The following is a 15,922-nucleotide window of genomic DNA, read 5'->3' as shown; positions in this document are numbered from 1 at the left end:
CTTCACTCTCATAGTCCGTTTGGACGGCAATCCCACACGACCGAAGAGAGATCAGGCGCAGGACCAACATTTACGTGTTCTCCGATGCACGTGTGTATCAATCACCAACTTGCGGTTTCGGTTGCGGAAAGTAATTTCCACGGGTCATGGGTGCAACTGTGACGAACTGCCACTTAATGTCAAAATCGGTACCTATTCGATCTTCACCACACCTCTAAATAATTCGCTTTTAAAATGATAAATGAATATTTTAAGTTATAGCCTATAAAGTTTACTAGGATATAAAACTAACAATAACACACCCATATACTTAAAATAACTATTTAATGTTATATTGTTTGTCTTCAGGCCAACTCATTCTACAGAAAGAAAGTGGCAGCGGCGAAATGAGCACATTCTCTTTAAATATATCTCAACAAGACAAATATATTATGGTTGTAAGTATTTATTTTAAGTTATTCTTATTTTCACATATTATATTATTTTGTACAAAACTTTCTTTGGGATCATCATCATCATCCTCCTTATAGCTGAAAGTAGACCTCTCCTCTAGCGATGAATAACAACCATTATCTATACTAAGAGAGAAAAGTTTGTTTGTTTGCTAATCTCAGAAACTACAGTGTAATGTGTGCTAATTTTTGTCCGGGCGCGTGAACTATTTCACACACGAGCCGAGTGAAACCCCTGGTGGAAGCTAGTCAAAAAATTATGCACATTTCAAAACAGAAAAGGAAATATTAATAAAGATGAAGGTCATTTCATCAAAATATTTTTCTGTATTTCCTTCAAAATTTTGTCTGAATGCAAAACTGATTCATTCAAATCAGAAATTTAGGCATTCTTCTTCTTTCGAGTCGATGACGTGTCATATGAGACTACACTATGTCAGCCCAATATTCCGCCACAGCGAGAGCACGGCCGGATGCGCTCATTAAGTCCTCCCGCGAGCAGGTTTCAGGGCACAGTGGACATGCGATTAGGTGGGACATCGTCTGCACGGCAGCCCCGCACTCGCACCCAAGGTCCGCCCCGCCCGCGAAACCCCACCTGGATCGGTTATCTTTGCTCCGGCCTACCCGTGTTCGGAGTCTGTTTAGAGACTGCCAGGCTCTTCTCGGGAGATCGTGTCCAGGAGGGAGACTTTCTAAGAGCGGGACAAACGGGGAGGGCAGTAAACTCCTCGATTGCCAAAGATCCCGTCTGGCACGAGAGGCCTCACCATCGACAGGAGCAACGGTTTTGTAGAAACCCCTGCGGCTTTTAAGCCGTTGTGGCACAGGGGTGTAATTGTGCATGGGGTGTCGTTGGTCTGTTTCGAGTTTGGCTCTCTCGATGCCAGAGGCTACGCTTCTGCGAACATCTGGTGGGGCAATGCCGGCCAGTGGGTGCAGCATTTGTAACGGGGTCGGCTTGAGGCAGCCAGATATAATGCGGCACGTTTCGTTTTTAGGCATTTATTTAGGCATTCGGAATCACAAAAAGATGTACCTACATCCTGTGTATCTGTGAAAATTTTCATAAATTGGGTTTAGATAACTTAGGTATATATAGAACTATGGCTCAATGTTTCAAGGTAAATATTTAGCGTTTCACTTTTGTTTTTTGATATCAATTCAGTTATTACTATCTTGTTACCTACAAATACTCTGCCATATCAAGTACGTATAGAGAGGCGAAGAAAATATTTTTTGCTGACGTACATATTTATGTATTATCAATCGATCAGACAAAAATAGGCCATTCCAACCTATTCTTTTGGAAATTATTGAGAGTTCTATGTTTATGAGTAGATGTCCTACAGCTGAGATTATGATGCACACATGCCACAAGTCAATCACCCGTATTTAGAATATGAGAAAACACAAGCACAGTATCACTACGAGGGACCTACGTTCGGCAGTTGAAGGCAATATGCCTCATTATTAAGGTGATGATGAAGTATTCGTTAATACCACTGTTCTTTTCCAGCTATCATCAACTCGAGGTGGTGCAGCCGTGGTCAGCGTGAGAGGGGAAGCGACGAGACAAGTGCGCATGCGACTCAGGGTGCGTTCACGAAGAAGGCTAGCAGCTAACTGGGAACCTAGGTGAGTTTGAGATAACATTATCTTTAAGGGAAATTTCAGAAAGAATTTAGTTACAGGTTTAAGACAGGACGCTGAGTCGGCCGAAATTTGGCCCGATGGTAGGTTTTTTTTTTGCCAACCATCGTGTCAATAGTCGACCAACTATTTAGTCTGCAGCGTGCGGGCAATATAAGAGTTACTGACATATTTAATAAAAATATCAAAGGACCAAGAAAGTAGGCTGAAGTGCGTTTTCAATTCAAACACATGAAAGTAGAGCACACTTTTATTATGCATTTAGCTAAAGAGTGGATTTCCCTGTCTGTATTTCCCAATATTTACAACGGGGAGTTTTCAAGTCAAGAGTAGGTTACTTAGGTAAGTGTCCTCCACATTTGACTACATCAGGTGAGATAATGGCCAATTGCGTGCCCCTTATTAACAAAAAAAGATCTACTATCATCAACATATCAGCCAATTGCCGTCCACTGCGGAAGGCCTCCCCCAAGGATCGCCAACCATCTCTGTCTTTAGCAACTCTCATCTGTACATTGCCCAATAATACTAGTGATAGTCAAGAGAAAATACATAATAGAGAAAAAAAATGAAATAGGTAAAACAATAATAAGCAACAGTGTCGTTCAAAGGACCAAAATCGTAACTACCAGAAAACCATCTTAATAAATTCCAAGTAACCAAGCCTTGTTACTTACCAATATACCTCGTTACACAAGTCATGTGTTATCGAGTTTGCTATCTGTTACCCGTAATAAAGTAACTATGTGGCCGTTAAGTGAATTAAGTATTGGTTAATCTTGGACTGTGTCGAAGACTGGCTTGGATACGAGTTAGAAGTTACTTTAGTTGGTTTTATTTAAGGAATTTCAATTATTGATGGTTTTGTTTCAAATATAGATGAGTAAAAAGACGGATTGGGTACTTAGCATTACAAAAATAATGCGATTCGTATCATCAATCATACACATACAAAGTAACAAATGAACCAACGAAAGGTCTCTTTTCTATATTGTAATACAGAGGGTAATATAAAATACCGAGGAAACATTTTTTGGTTCGTTTGTTTGTACCCTATGGGCTCCGAAACTATTTTAACAATTCATTCTCTGTTGGAAAGGTATGTACACTATCGCCCAATAAGAAATGCAACCTCTATAAGTTTTATCATAAACTTGCTGACCCTGTAAACTTCGTATCGCTTAAACCTTCCCTGGACGTCTAAAAACATTTTAAACCCAAAAAAAGACAAGTTGGTCCAGCCATTCTCGAGTTTTAGTCAGACTAACGATCAGCAATTCATTTTTATATTTATAAGATTATCTAAATCTCATTCCATTTCAAATCAGTGTCACATCTAAACTGCAAAGCGTAATTCGGTGGTAAATACCTCAGGATCAATATAACAAGCTCTTAAATCACCTCGTCAGTTGACACTTCGAAATATCTCCATAAAAAACATGTTGTACCAGAGACCGTTAGAAATAAATGTCTGGCATACATGTGTTCTTCACAAGAAAACCAATTAATTTATAATGCCGTTTAGACCTTTGCAATAGAATATTATGAAAATTTTATGAAGGCTGGGATATTTGTTTTCGCATTGTCTTATCTTCATCAGTCTTTTTATTGATTAGGGCACAGTCCTCTTCTCATACAGAGAAGGGATGGACATTAATCATCGCTCTGAGATTTACTACTGAAGAAAGAGAACTTAAGGATATTTTGAGATTTCAGACTTAAAGTCCAGATTTGCCCAAGAGGTCTTCCTTCATATCCACTCCGTCCAAGATTCACTTAAATATAAATTGGAGTAAAAGTGCACCTTCTAACACACCTCGAAAGGACCAGAAAACCCGCTCAGATCTGCAACCTTTCTTCCCCATCAATCGTACTGGAAAAACTTTATACCAGACGAATATTTTAAAGTTATCTGATCACAGTTAGAGACATTTCCTGATGTCTTTTTTATGAGCGTGGTTTTCTATTGCCCGTCACGTAGACTATAAATCATAGCAGCTGTCTCACAACATTGTATAAGTATAGGAATTCCATTGGTTTTAATTGTATAAGTTCTATGGACCAATGTGCTGTTTCAAGATGCCTAAGTCCCGTTATTAAAAGCCATGGTGTCAGGGCTGTCAGGGTCCTAATTTTGATGAGATATGACTGAATAGGAACTTCAGTTCAGAATCAGTTCAGAATAAAAAGGGAGTGTATGTTTGTAATTTTAACGGCACGTACCTAAGTATGCCAAAACAACTTGTTTTATCCGACTTTTGACGGGACTTAAAATTTTGCACGGCGTGGTCAGTAGTACCCTTTAGACGCAAGTGAAACTCCGGTAGACAGCTAGCAGAAAATACAATAAGTAGCTGCTTTAATAAAAAGCTCTAGGTTTTGAAAGGAATTTTGTTTTTTATTTACTTTTTGAAAGGACAAAAATCCTATTCAACCTCATTTAAAAATGACAAAGTATCTATTTTATTGGTATTGTTGTACCTATTTCTTTCATGTAGTCATTTCATCTACCAATATATTCGACTCAAATCAAAAAGTACTCCTTAGAATCCACAAAACTTTCTTAAAAGCTAAGAAAGTGAACTTTGTATACAGATTATTGCACTCATAAATTAAAGAATAATCTTTTATTTATTTATTGGATTGCCAATAGAAGCTACACAATTACATTAGTATTTGACAGTATAGGTGAAGTGTGTGCTCCCAATCATGGGCAATCACATCATTCACATATAATATACTTATAAAACTAAAACTATATCATCATCATCAGCCTATCGCAGTCCACTGCTGGACATAGGCCTCTCCAAAACTATATACTTACTTAGTATTAATAAATGTTCTACCTCCTGGAAAAAAAAAGACTTGGATAATCTTTACCAATCTCTATGTTGGTTTATCCCATGCGTATTGACATAGATACTCTTCACTTGATCCTCATTCTTGGACTGGTAAATCCGTTTATTTGTAAAGCTAATGCTTCGTGTCCGGGTTCCATTGAGGCGCCACATGCCTGCGATATTATTTCATTATCATCCATTTGTCAGCTACCACAGGGGTGGTAAATCATCACGAGAAATAATAGGACAGCGGTGAATAAAAATCAGTTAAGTACATAATACTCTCTAGTGAGGCTCTAGACTATCCTACGAAAACTATAAGACTATTATACTTTATACGAAAAAGATTAAAGGATTTTAAATATCCATTCAGCTACGTACGTATAAAAAAAAGATGAAGCTCCTGGTAGTTTAATAAAATACGAGCTTTGTTTTTACATATTCCAAGCAGCAACGGATTTTTCGATAAATCTTAGTTACAGTAGCGCCGTATTTGGAATATCTAGTACCTACTACTTTAATATTTAAGCTCTCTTTCACGTCTTACTTATATTTTATCTTGCTCCTAAATCTAATATTGTCTTACGACGAAAATTTAATAGAATCAAAATATACTTGCCCAAAAGAAATATTGTTTTTGTCAAGTTCTCTCTTTGTATTTTCTAAGTTGTCTGGGACATTAAAATACTTAATTATGACAGGAGCAACATTTTAATTAAGACGGCGTACCGGAATGCTTAGTCTTGATTAACATTGCTTGGACATGCCTTAGTTTTTGCCTATTTCATTGTATGGATGCCACCGCGGTCGGACTGAGTGATAACTTAACCATTTTACTTAAGTAGTGCTGGGGGGTATTCTCGAAGCTCTTGTTCCTTGTTTTTTATAGTGTCATTAAATTGAGGTGAAATTTTATAATATAAAAGGATATAAAACTTATATGGATCACTTATTCAAAATGTTTCTTTTCATTTTATGAGTATCTTCCTAACACGTTCACTTTCGACTAACATGGTATTTGCATATGTTTACACAGCTTAGAGCCTAGTCACCTGGACACGAGAGAAATAAAAAATTGTGTCCAAATAAGTCCAAAATCATAATAGCATACAGTATTCTGGTTCTCTCAACTTTTCTTATTTAGTAGAGAAAGGTACCTTTACTCAGTCGCGTCAAATACATTGTTACCTAACAAAGATTAAATGAAATACAATCCAGCATGTTTAGAATCGGCCTCGTGTAATGAACAAGCAAGTTTTTACAAACTAAACACGTATGAAGCTAACCCATCCTACCATTAAAGCAATTCAATAGGATTTTTCAATGTTTCCAGCGTGCGTCGTCAATTTAACTTCAATAATTGACTCCATATAAAGCTGGTTAGGAAAGTTGCGATTCCCCTTTCTAGTTCTATCTTGATGAGTATACAAAGTCTACTTTTCTTATGTCTTTCTCTGAGAATTGCTGGTTAATTAAGCGGTTTGTTGATCATCTCATCAACAAATCGTTTTATAAGGGAATCTTGCCTTTTTAACGTTATTGTGGATTGTATGTTAATGCTGACAAAATGTTTGAATTTTAATGTTGATTCTACTGCATAAACTTGGAGACTGAACTAGTAGCTTTATGTTCTCAATACATAATTCGATTGTAAAGGTATTATTTTTGGTTACAGCCCCATCGATCCTCAAGCAACCACCTACTGTGTAGTAGCCTCCCACAAAAAGAACTACACTTCACTCTGTGCAGCCCAACATGACATAAAAACTAAAAGATTAGAAAACAAATCTTACCGTTTGAACCAAGACCCGGATCGTTCGAAATCAAACGAGCGATTGAATGAAACTCGTCTGGAAATATTGACAGAAGTTGACAACAAAATTAACATAGAAGATTCTTTGAACATTTATGAAGGGAATTTTAACAATATTTTTAGGAGGAAGAAGTTTGGTAAGGATATATCTCTTTAACTTGTAATAAACAACATTGGCAGCTTGGGAATGGAATATTGAACTGGACTTTTTCCTTTCTAGGTCGTAGCACAAAAGTAACGGATGAAGATCCTGTGATAGCGTGCGTGGGAGGTAGAACACACCATTTGATTGAAAATCTGGACCCTAGTACGGTAATTAGAATTTACAATATGCAGTACTAGTAGATAATTTAGATAGTAGCACAGATAGGAGAAATAAAAAATAAAGATCCACAGGTATATAACTCGGCATACATGTATGACATATAGTCCTTAGCGCTGTCGATCGAATAGGTCAACTTAAATTGTTAAAATCTGGTTGTTAGGAGCAAGTATGATGAATCCTAATGAGCTCACGTATGACACAGAAAAAAATCCTTGTCTCCATATTCCCTATATCCATTATTAATAAAAGAAAAAATACTAAAAGAAATTACTTTATTACACAGACCTACTTCGTAAGCGTGTTCGGCGTAGCAAAGGACCGTCGATCAGGATCTCTACTGGCGACGGGCAGTGTGCGCCCGCGCTCTTCAACTGCTAAGCGACTGAAAGAGAATGTTCCTATCAAGGCAGATATACGAGGAAGAAATGTATTTTATTTCAAGGTGAGTAATAAGGGTTGATATAATTTACAACTCTAGTTAGACCAAAAACTTTGAGAGTCAACAGCGTTGGAAGACCCATATTAGTACCCCACTGGCCACCATACAAATTATAAGAATAACTTTTTCGTAGTCTATAGCAGCCAACTTCAGAGTGGCAAAGTTATTTTATAGCTCTGCTAAGATATAATTTTCTTGAGATAATAACGCCTTCATACATTGAACATAATTTTCAGGCAACTGTTGGTGCTGGCGGAGGCCTCTGGCTGACTTTATCAACCTGTGGAGGTGCAGTTGATGTTGAAGTACTGGTCAGAGGAAAGAGACTTCATATGGCTAGAAACATAGGTAAACAAGTTAAACTGAAACGTATTGTACTGCAACTAGATTAGTTAAACAGACTCAAAAGCTATTCAAAATGTTGATCCTTTGAGCTCGAGTTTAGTCTCAAAGGACCAAAAACATTGTTTTTGAAACTCCGACATACTACCTACACGTTCTCATTTAGAGAGTTAAACTTTCTAACGTTTGATGCCATAATCCGAACTAGGTTTTTAATGAAATCAAGGACTCGCTATGTGAAGGATTGTCTTTATCTCTTTAATTTTTTTTCAGACCCTCATTCCAAATTCTTCGTGCCAGCACCAATTTCAATGTCTTCAATACAAGAGACGAGTGATGAAGGATCCGTACAGTTTGATTCCAGTTCAGAGGAAGCTAGAATGAGATTCGTCATCAAAGTCATACCTAGCAAATGGGATAGGGATCGGGCGGTTGGATTAGAAGTAAGTACAGCTTGTGAAGCGAAAATTATGACTCTCACGCAATTTGTCATTTTTTTAAGTCACTTTATAGAGAAGATCGGACAAGCAGTGGTACTCAAAGAGAACTGAATATATAAATCGATGTTTTATATGCCAAATGACAAGACTTTGATGATAATGTAATTACAATTTTGTTTACCTTTTAGTTAAACTTATACATAGATTCGATGGTGGGATATATGATGGGATATAGGTGTACACTTAACGACGAACCAAACACCAAAAACTTTAATCTGTGGATGTTGGATTTATCTGTACGTATTTTAATTACTTAGAACTGATTAATGTATATTTTCTTTCAGCTAATAGCATCAACCACGCGATGGGGGGTCAGCACTCCAGAGCTGACTGAAGATGGAGCAGTAAGAGAGATCAGACCAAATAGATCGTGTACGTCCGTAGACGTCGCATTCTTGCCTGCCACACATAATGCCACTGATGTCATCAGGTAAGATTCAGAAAGAAAACTTCGTCTGGATTAACTTTAAAAGGAAGCTGTCAAAAATGCAATGCAGATGGTTCAACTCTATGGACTGCTGCTTTGGATTATATCTTATTAGCTGTGTATCAATTAAGGGGAAGCCTGTTGCCTGGGTAACTGAGACGAGACTGAGATTGAAGGTCCGATAGGCTGAGTCTTACATGGAAAAAGGGTTAGGCAGATGATCATGTCTAATTTCATGTTTTTTTTCTTTTTCTTACAGATACTGCATCATGGCCCGAGAGACTGTGAGTGGGGAAGTCTATAGTTGCTGGTTTGGCAGAAGAGCTGGAAAAGGCCAATGTGTCGTTCATACAGAGAAGTCGTAAGTTTATCCAAAATATTTCGAAAACTCCCGTTACCTACCCTATTTCAATTTTTTAAAGTAAAAGTCTAAATAAATGACTGATTGAAACACTTACCCAAAGCAATTGGGTCTGATTTGACGGAAATTGAAAAATGAAGGCAATGATATTATGTAAGTCTCAATTATTGAGCTTGTTAATCTCCTGTCTTTTAAACTCGAATCAAAGAAAAATCGCGAAATAAAGCCAATAGAAGAATAAGAATTTAATAATAACATTACAACAATGTCAGTTACATTTGAAAGGCTCTGAAAAAACTATCTAAAAATGCTAGAAAGGGTAAAGTTACAACTACAACTCGACCTCGGCTGCGAAATATCAAAACCCAGTATCTGCACAAAACCAAATTTTATAGGAGAGCCGAAAAACGATTTCATATCTTTGACAGCTTGCCGTTTCAATAATATTAGTCGTACCATCCTGGGAGTGATTGCAAAATTTGAGGGAGATAACAGGGTTTTAAAAAAAAGTGTTTTAATGCGTCTATCACCAAGTATGTACGTAGAGGAGCAGTTACTAATAAAAAAATTGTTTTCTTAGTTCTAACTTTTTGAGTGTGACAATTTCAAAACCTAGTAAGATCACTTGCTTTGTTTTCATTTAGGTCTGAATTTACTGAGTAGAAACTAAATGCACTTTTATAAACCTAGTAAGAAACAATAGAATAAAACAACGAAATAGTGATAAGCAGTTTTAATGAAAAAGATTAAAAAAAAAACTCTTTTTCTCAGTAAAAAAAAATAATCACTCAAAATATTTGAAAACAATATTCAAATAAAATAAATTATTCGCTTATTAAAAATTGTCCACCAGAAACTAAATCAACTGAATTATTATTGATCGGTAAACTTTGCCAAAACTCCCTTCTGTTCATTGGCATAAGCTGTAATAATGATTTTACTATGCCTTTCTTTTTACTTTCTTTAATGCCTCTTGGAATACATTTTAAGGTTGGCATGGTCAAGGGATTGTGTTTTTTCATAACGTTCGGTAAGGCCGCGGGCCGTACACTACCTGAACGTGCCCCAAAGGGTGATAGCCATTAGGCTGATCCGGGGGTACCGCACGATCTCCCGCGAAGCAGCTGGCCTACTAGCCGGACTGCCACCGTGGGATCTGGAGGCGAGAGTCTTCTTGTGCCTGTACGACTGGCGCGAGGAGGCTCAGCGCCGGGGGGGGAAACCCCGTTGCCGCGGCAAGTTGTCGAGCAGCGGGCGGAGCTCCGGCGCGATGTCATGGTGGCCTGGAGGGAACGACTGTCGCAACCCAGTACAGGGCACGCTACCATAGTGGCGGTAAGTCCCCTCTTTGAGGAGTGGCTCGGCAGGAGTCACGGCGCCCTCACGTACCGCATGACGCAGGTCCTCACCGGACACGGTTGTTTCGGGAGGTACTTGCATCGAATATTTCGTGAGGAGGCGCCCGGGTATCACCACTGTACGGACAGCCTCGAGGACACGGTGGACCACACAGTCCAGGAGAGCCCTGCGTGGGAAGGGCACCGCCGGGTACTCGTCGAGGCATTAGGCGACGGCGACTTCTCGCGTCCGGCCCTGGTTCAGGCCATGGTCCGAAGCGAGAGGGAATGGGATGCCTTCGCCTCCTTCTGCAAAGCAGTCATGCTCGAGAAGGAGGCGGCGGAACGTCAGAGAGTTCGCACCTCTCATCCCGGCCGCCACGCTGGACCAGGTAGACACCACGGGCGCCGGGTGTCGCGAGATGACTCCCGGCCACCATAGGCATGGGTCTATGGGCGGTGAGTTCGGGTGGCTCAGCGTCCCTCTGTCTGCTTAGACGACAGACCCGTATCGACGGCGCGCGTTGTTCCACGCGCTCCTCAAAGAGATGTCAGCAACCCCAGCGGGGCCCAGTAGGGCCAAGGCCTGCCGGGGCTGCGGGTTGTTCGAAAGAGATACCGTGGCTCTGGCAAATAAAAGACCCACGACGGAACACGACGGTTTTTGGTCAGTAAGAGTCTGACACTCCCTCATCGCTGCTAACCCACAGCGGGAGGGGTCATTTGATGATTTTTGACGTCGTTTAAAAAAAATGCCTTTTATTCATAAAAAACCTTGGAAAACAAACAATCTTGACAATATTATACACTGAAGCGTACTTAAATTTCACCATGTTGTTCTTTTAAAGCACTCAAGAGCAATTTCGACCTAAAAAACTGATTTTTGCTCATTTTTAGAGACAAAAACACGCACTTGCAACGACTTCTTCTCACATACTAAAGTTGCGCGGGAGTTTTGACGTTTGTTACAACCATTTCATTGGCTTAGTATCTACATGAACCATTTTATATCCAAGTAACTACAAGCACTTACTAGGTTTTTAAAATGGTTTATGTTAGATACTATGTTTTAATCTTGTAATTTTTGCATTTTGAAAACGTTTACTGTAGATACTAGGTTTCCGACTTTGTGTAACTTCGTTTTTGTCAAATTTTTGGGAGTTTTTGGGAGTATTTGCTATGTGGAGAGTGGTCTATAAGGTCGAAAAATGCAAAAACACGCTTTTTTTAAATTTGTCAGATACTAGGTTTTGAAATTGCACAGCCGACCTTGATTAATCACATTATTATTATTAGAAAAACTATAGAAAATTACTATTAGGAAAAAAAAAACACACATACTTCGATTACAACTGAAAAGATATCTCCTGGAATTAAGCATTTACCACACTGAATTAATGTTCATTTTGTCTTTCAGGCCTGTGATCGTGCAAAAAATCGGAGGACTAAAAGCTGGGAGGAAGTATGCTATCCAAGTAATGGCTTCGAACAAAGGCCATTCAGTGCCATACAACATTTTATACGTGGACACTAAAATCTCGTGTAAAGAGGACTAATGTGACGTCATGTTTTGTGAAGCAAGAAAAAAAAATGCAAGACAGCTATAGAAAATCTTGTAACAACAAACAAATTCTTGCATGTATTTCATATGAATTCTTGCGGAACAAAAACTACCTTTCGTAACAGTATTAGTAGAATAAAATTACCTATACGAGTGTTTCTTTTATTATAGTTTTAAAATCATATTTATATTCTTGTGAAAAAATTTGAAATCTGTATTAAAAGCTGTGTTAAAAAGTTTAAAAAACATTGCACTGCAAATGAAGATATGGTTTACCTACTACCAGACTTATTAAAAATTGTATTATTAACCTGAGAACATAGTATAAATCAAATATTTTTTGTAATAATATTTTAATAAAAAAAAATCACGAGCTAACGAGCAAGCGATTTACCCGGGTCAACATTCGGAAACATTATTTTTATTATCTACTATTGATATCGGATATTTATAGACAACCTAGCCACTGAAATAAAACTGTAAATACCGATGTTTTTAAAAATATGTATTAGATAGTTAAGTAATTGTTTCTGCTTAATAAGCTTATTATGGTATGTTGTTTTAATATTACGTAGGACAATTAATTTAATCGTAGTTTATAAGTATTTCGTAGGAAGGAGGAAAGTGGCATTTATAATTTGTTTTAGTTGTAAGTTAAGGTGTGATTAGGACACTAAACTTAAGCACATTGTCATTCGATATTTTGTTGTGTTAACACTATGCTATTTATACCATACGATGGAATTAACTGTAACGCATTATTAAAGTGTTAAATAATGCTTGACCTCTTCAGGAAGTTTTCACAAAAAGATAAGTACCTATACAACAAAGTTTTCAGCAATTGGGTGAGCATAAATACGAAATCTGTAAGTTCCTATTATTTGTATGTAAATATAATTAAATATTTAAATAAGATTTGTCTATTAATCAAAATATAAAAAGTAACGAACACGATACCCTTTTTATTTGCCTTTACCTTACCTATCCACCTACCTGCAAATAATGATTCCATTACAAAACAAGTGCCTTGCAAAGATTGAAAACCATTTTTTAGAGAAATATCCAAACGTAACAAATGTCACAAATGTCAACGCTAAAGCTGTCATCGCGCGCTGTGACAGTGTCAGTCAGTACATTGTACATTGTAGCTCTGTGAAAATTAATTTCACAATAAAAAAACGTGAATTATTGTAAATACAATTAACTGAATACTACTAAAATAAAGCCACAATGTCAGTGAAAGAGAAAGAATTCTTCGGACCGCTAACACTTCATCAAAAGGACGAGAATCCTTCGATTTTCAAAAGCGAAGAGCTATCCGAATGTTCTTGTGTTTTGTGTGAAGAAAAGTTCACATTGCCTGAAAATGAGAAACAGTTGCTTACTCATTTGTTTATGGAACATCGTCTGGTTATAGCTGATGTGAACCAGATCGTTGATTTGAAGGAATACTTGCGATATTGGAGACTCAGATTTAAAGGTTAGTTAGACATGATTTTGTTTAGTTTTTGACTTTCAAAAGTGCCCAAGTATGTGTGGGCTATTAGTTATTGGGATATAATTTAAAAAGAAGGTTTAAATTCAAGACTAATGTTAATAACTTTTAAATTAAACAGACAGAGGAATGTCTGATGATGTTTTGAACTTAACAATTTTATGTGTACCTTGTGTTTGTATCACAGTTCTTGTGTGTTAATAAAGCATTCTTATTCTTTATTGCTCACATAACAATACATATAAAAATAATAAAGACAGTTTATGTACAATGACGAGCTTAACCCAGAATTGGGAATGCATCACTTATTATTCAATGTTACTCAACAAGAAGTTACCAAACCACTAACACAGTGGCTGCTACTTTAGTAAAATTGTGAAAACCTCACCATCACTTGACAGCAATAAGCAAATTATCTGCAGCAAAATTATCAAACCATCAATCTGTGTAATTGACAAAAATGTTCTTATTTCAGATCAAAACTTACCCTTCTTCTGCACCACTATGCTCTTGGATAATAAGCCAGACGGTACAAAATCTAAAAATGAGGAATATTACCTACTCAGTGATGTCCTCCCTGAAGACAAAGAGCTACGAACGAATCTTCAACAAACAAGACTAGAAAAGCTATTAGAAAGACACCAGTTTGAACGAGAAGATAAAAACTACATAAGAGAATGTCTCTTCTGCCGTAATATTTCGACGACAACCAGAGCGACTTATCTAAACCACCTGTATGAAAAACACAACTTTCATATAGCTAAACCGGATAACCTAATCTTCATTGATGAGCTAGTAAACACTATTGCAACAAAACTGGAGAAGTTGCAATGCATTTTTTGTGAAGGCAACTTCAAAGACCGAACCATACTTAAAGAGCACATGCGTAAGAAAGGACACAAAAGAATTAATCCTGAAAACAAGGAGTATGACAAATACTTTCTAGTCAATTACGTGAGTGATAAACAGCAACATAAACAGAACTATAGGCTAAATAAAAATAATATCACAAAGAAGTCACCGGATTATGAAAACGACTCCAACGTTGACAGTGATCCGGAATGGTCAGAATGGACCGAAGAAAACGGACCGTTAATCACATGTCTCTTATGTGAACACACAGAGAAAGAATATGACAAAATTTTAGAACACATGGAAAAGCAACACGAATTTTCATTCGCAAAAGCAACGGAAGGAATGGATTTTTATCACAAAGTTAAAATCGTTAATTACATACGTCGTCAAATACATATGAAGCAATGTCTAGCTTGTGAAACAAAGTTCGATGACTCAAAGAATTTAGAAAAACATTTGAGAGATATGAAACATTGGGTATTGTGTAAAGAGAAATGGGATCAACCGGAATATTATTTTCCTACATACGAAGATGATTTGTTCCTATGTTTTATTCAAGATGATGATGAAAGTTGGTGGTCTGGTGATGATCAAGATGTTGAGAAGAGGAATAGCATGTCGGACAGTATATCTAAAGAAATGGCCATGGCGGTACTAAATGATTGAATTGGTGGTTATGTAGAAATGATCTGGCTTCCAAGTGAAAGACTGATATACTTTGTTAAAGTTGGTGAAATGTGGTATACAATATGCATTTGTATATAGTAATTATATGCAATAATACTTGTGCTTTATAATGTTTAAATTAAGTTTTATGAAATATAAAAAGTTAGAATTCTTGGCCATTATATTATAAGTGTTCAAATAATATTAATTATCATATTGTTTTTTATATGTACTGTCATGAAATAACTTGTTATTTGTATTATTAGCAAAATTTACCGTGATTTGTGACTGAAACAGGTTTGGCATAAAATATACAATGCATTTGTAATGTTGTATAAATCAAAGCATGAATTAGTACGGTTGATACCACCTCATTATACATGTATAGACAATTTTATTATAAAATATACAATTAACAATTCTGTATATCGCGTTATTAAAGATATTATACCCTCAACATATAAAAGCAAAATTTGCTATAGTGAACCTCTTCTGTACATAGTTAATTTCAAATGAAACTATGCATGATATAATATGAAAATAAACGATGTTTATAAAAATATCTTATTGTTACAAAATACAGTTTGTATGGTTGTTCTTTGTATAAACTATAATAATAATGTTGTGAACTTTACCATTTAAATTCATACCTATGCTTAGATACTGATATAATAATATTTTACCGTAATAGAGTAATATTATGTTATTTATCCTAATATAAACATAATATGTAAGATTGCTCAATGTTTAAAAGATTGTGAAAATCGAACTTTGAAGTTTATTAGGCTATGATCATACAAAATTGAAAAAAAAATGGTTGAACCAGAGGTTTTTGAATTCGTAAGCAATCTATCAT

General features: G+C 36.7%; 2 protein-coding genes across 2 annotated transcripts in view; both read left to right on the top strand.

Annotated features, from left to right (window-relative positions):
* Positions 1 to 12,929, top strand: part of LOC110375811 (uncharacterized) — a 30,161-nt gene extending 17,232 nt beyond the window's left edge. The window contains exons 4-13 of the mRNA XM_064039241.1: positions 349 to 437; positions 1,972 to 2,090; positions 6,621 to 6,895; positions 6,979 to 7,070; positions 7,367 to 7,525; positions 7,759 to 7,870; positions 8,138 to 8,307; positions 8,649 to 8,794; positions 9,051 to 9,152; positions 11,907 to 12,929. Of these exons, the coding sequence (XP_063895311.1) occupies positions 349 to 437; positions 1,972 to 2,090; positions 6,621 to 6,895; positions 6,979 to 7,070; positions 7,367 to 7,525; positions 7,759 to 7,870; positions 8,138 to 8,307; positions 8,649 to 8,794; positions 9,051 to 9,152; positions 11,907 to 12,045 (1,403 nt within the window). The 3' untranslated portion in view covers positions 12,046 to 12,929. The remainder of the gene's footprint in view (positions 1 to 348; positions 438 to 1,971; positions 2,091 to 6,620; positions 6,896 to 6,978; positions 7,071 to 7,366; positions 7,526 to 7,758; positions 7,871 to 8,137; positions 8,308 to 8,648; positions 8,795 to 9,050; positions 9,153 to 11,906) is intronic.
* A 259-nt stretch (positions 12,930 to 13,188) lies between these two features.
* LOC110375829 (zinc finger protein 277) lies at positions 13,189 to 15,320 on the top strand. Its single transcript, XM_021334092.3, has 2 exons — positions 13,189 to 13,530; positions 14,021 to 15,320. The coding sequence occupies exons 1-2, from the start codon at positions 13,281 to 13,283 to the stop codon at positions 15,064 to 15,066; spliced, it is 1,296 nt and encodes a 431-aa protein (XP_021189767.3). The 5' UTR covers positions 13,189 to 13,280; the 3' UTR covers positions 15,067 to 15,320.
* The last annotated feature ends 602 nt before the right edge of the window (positions 15,321 to 15,922 follow it).

The sequence above is a fragment of the Helicoverpa armigera genome, chromosome 18 (genome assembly GCF_030705265.1).
Source record: "Helicoverpa armigera isolate CAAS_96S chromosome 18, ASM3070526v1, whole genome shotgun sequence".
Taxonomy (NCBI): domain Eukaryota; kingdom Metazoa; phylum Arthropoda; class Insecta; order Lepidoptera; family Noctuidae; genus Helicoverpa; species Helicoverpa armigera.
This window is presented reverse-complemented; position numbering and strand designations above follow the sequence as displayed.

What these genes read in the sequence shown, in the direction of transcription:
- LOC110375829 (XM_021334092.3), top strand. Translation starts at nt 13,281, where the DNA reads ATGTCAGTGAAAGAGAAAGAATTCTTCGGACCGCTAACACTTCATCAA. An exon ending in TTGGAGACTCAGATTTAAAG is followed by an intron (nt 13,531 to 14,020) that starts GTTAGTTAGACA and finishes TTCTTATTTCAG; the next exon opens with ATCAAAACTTACCCTTCTTC.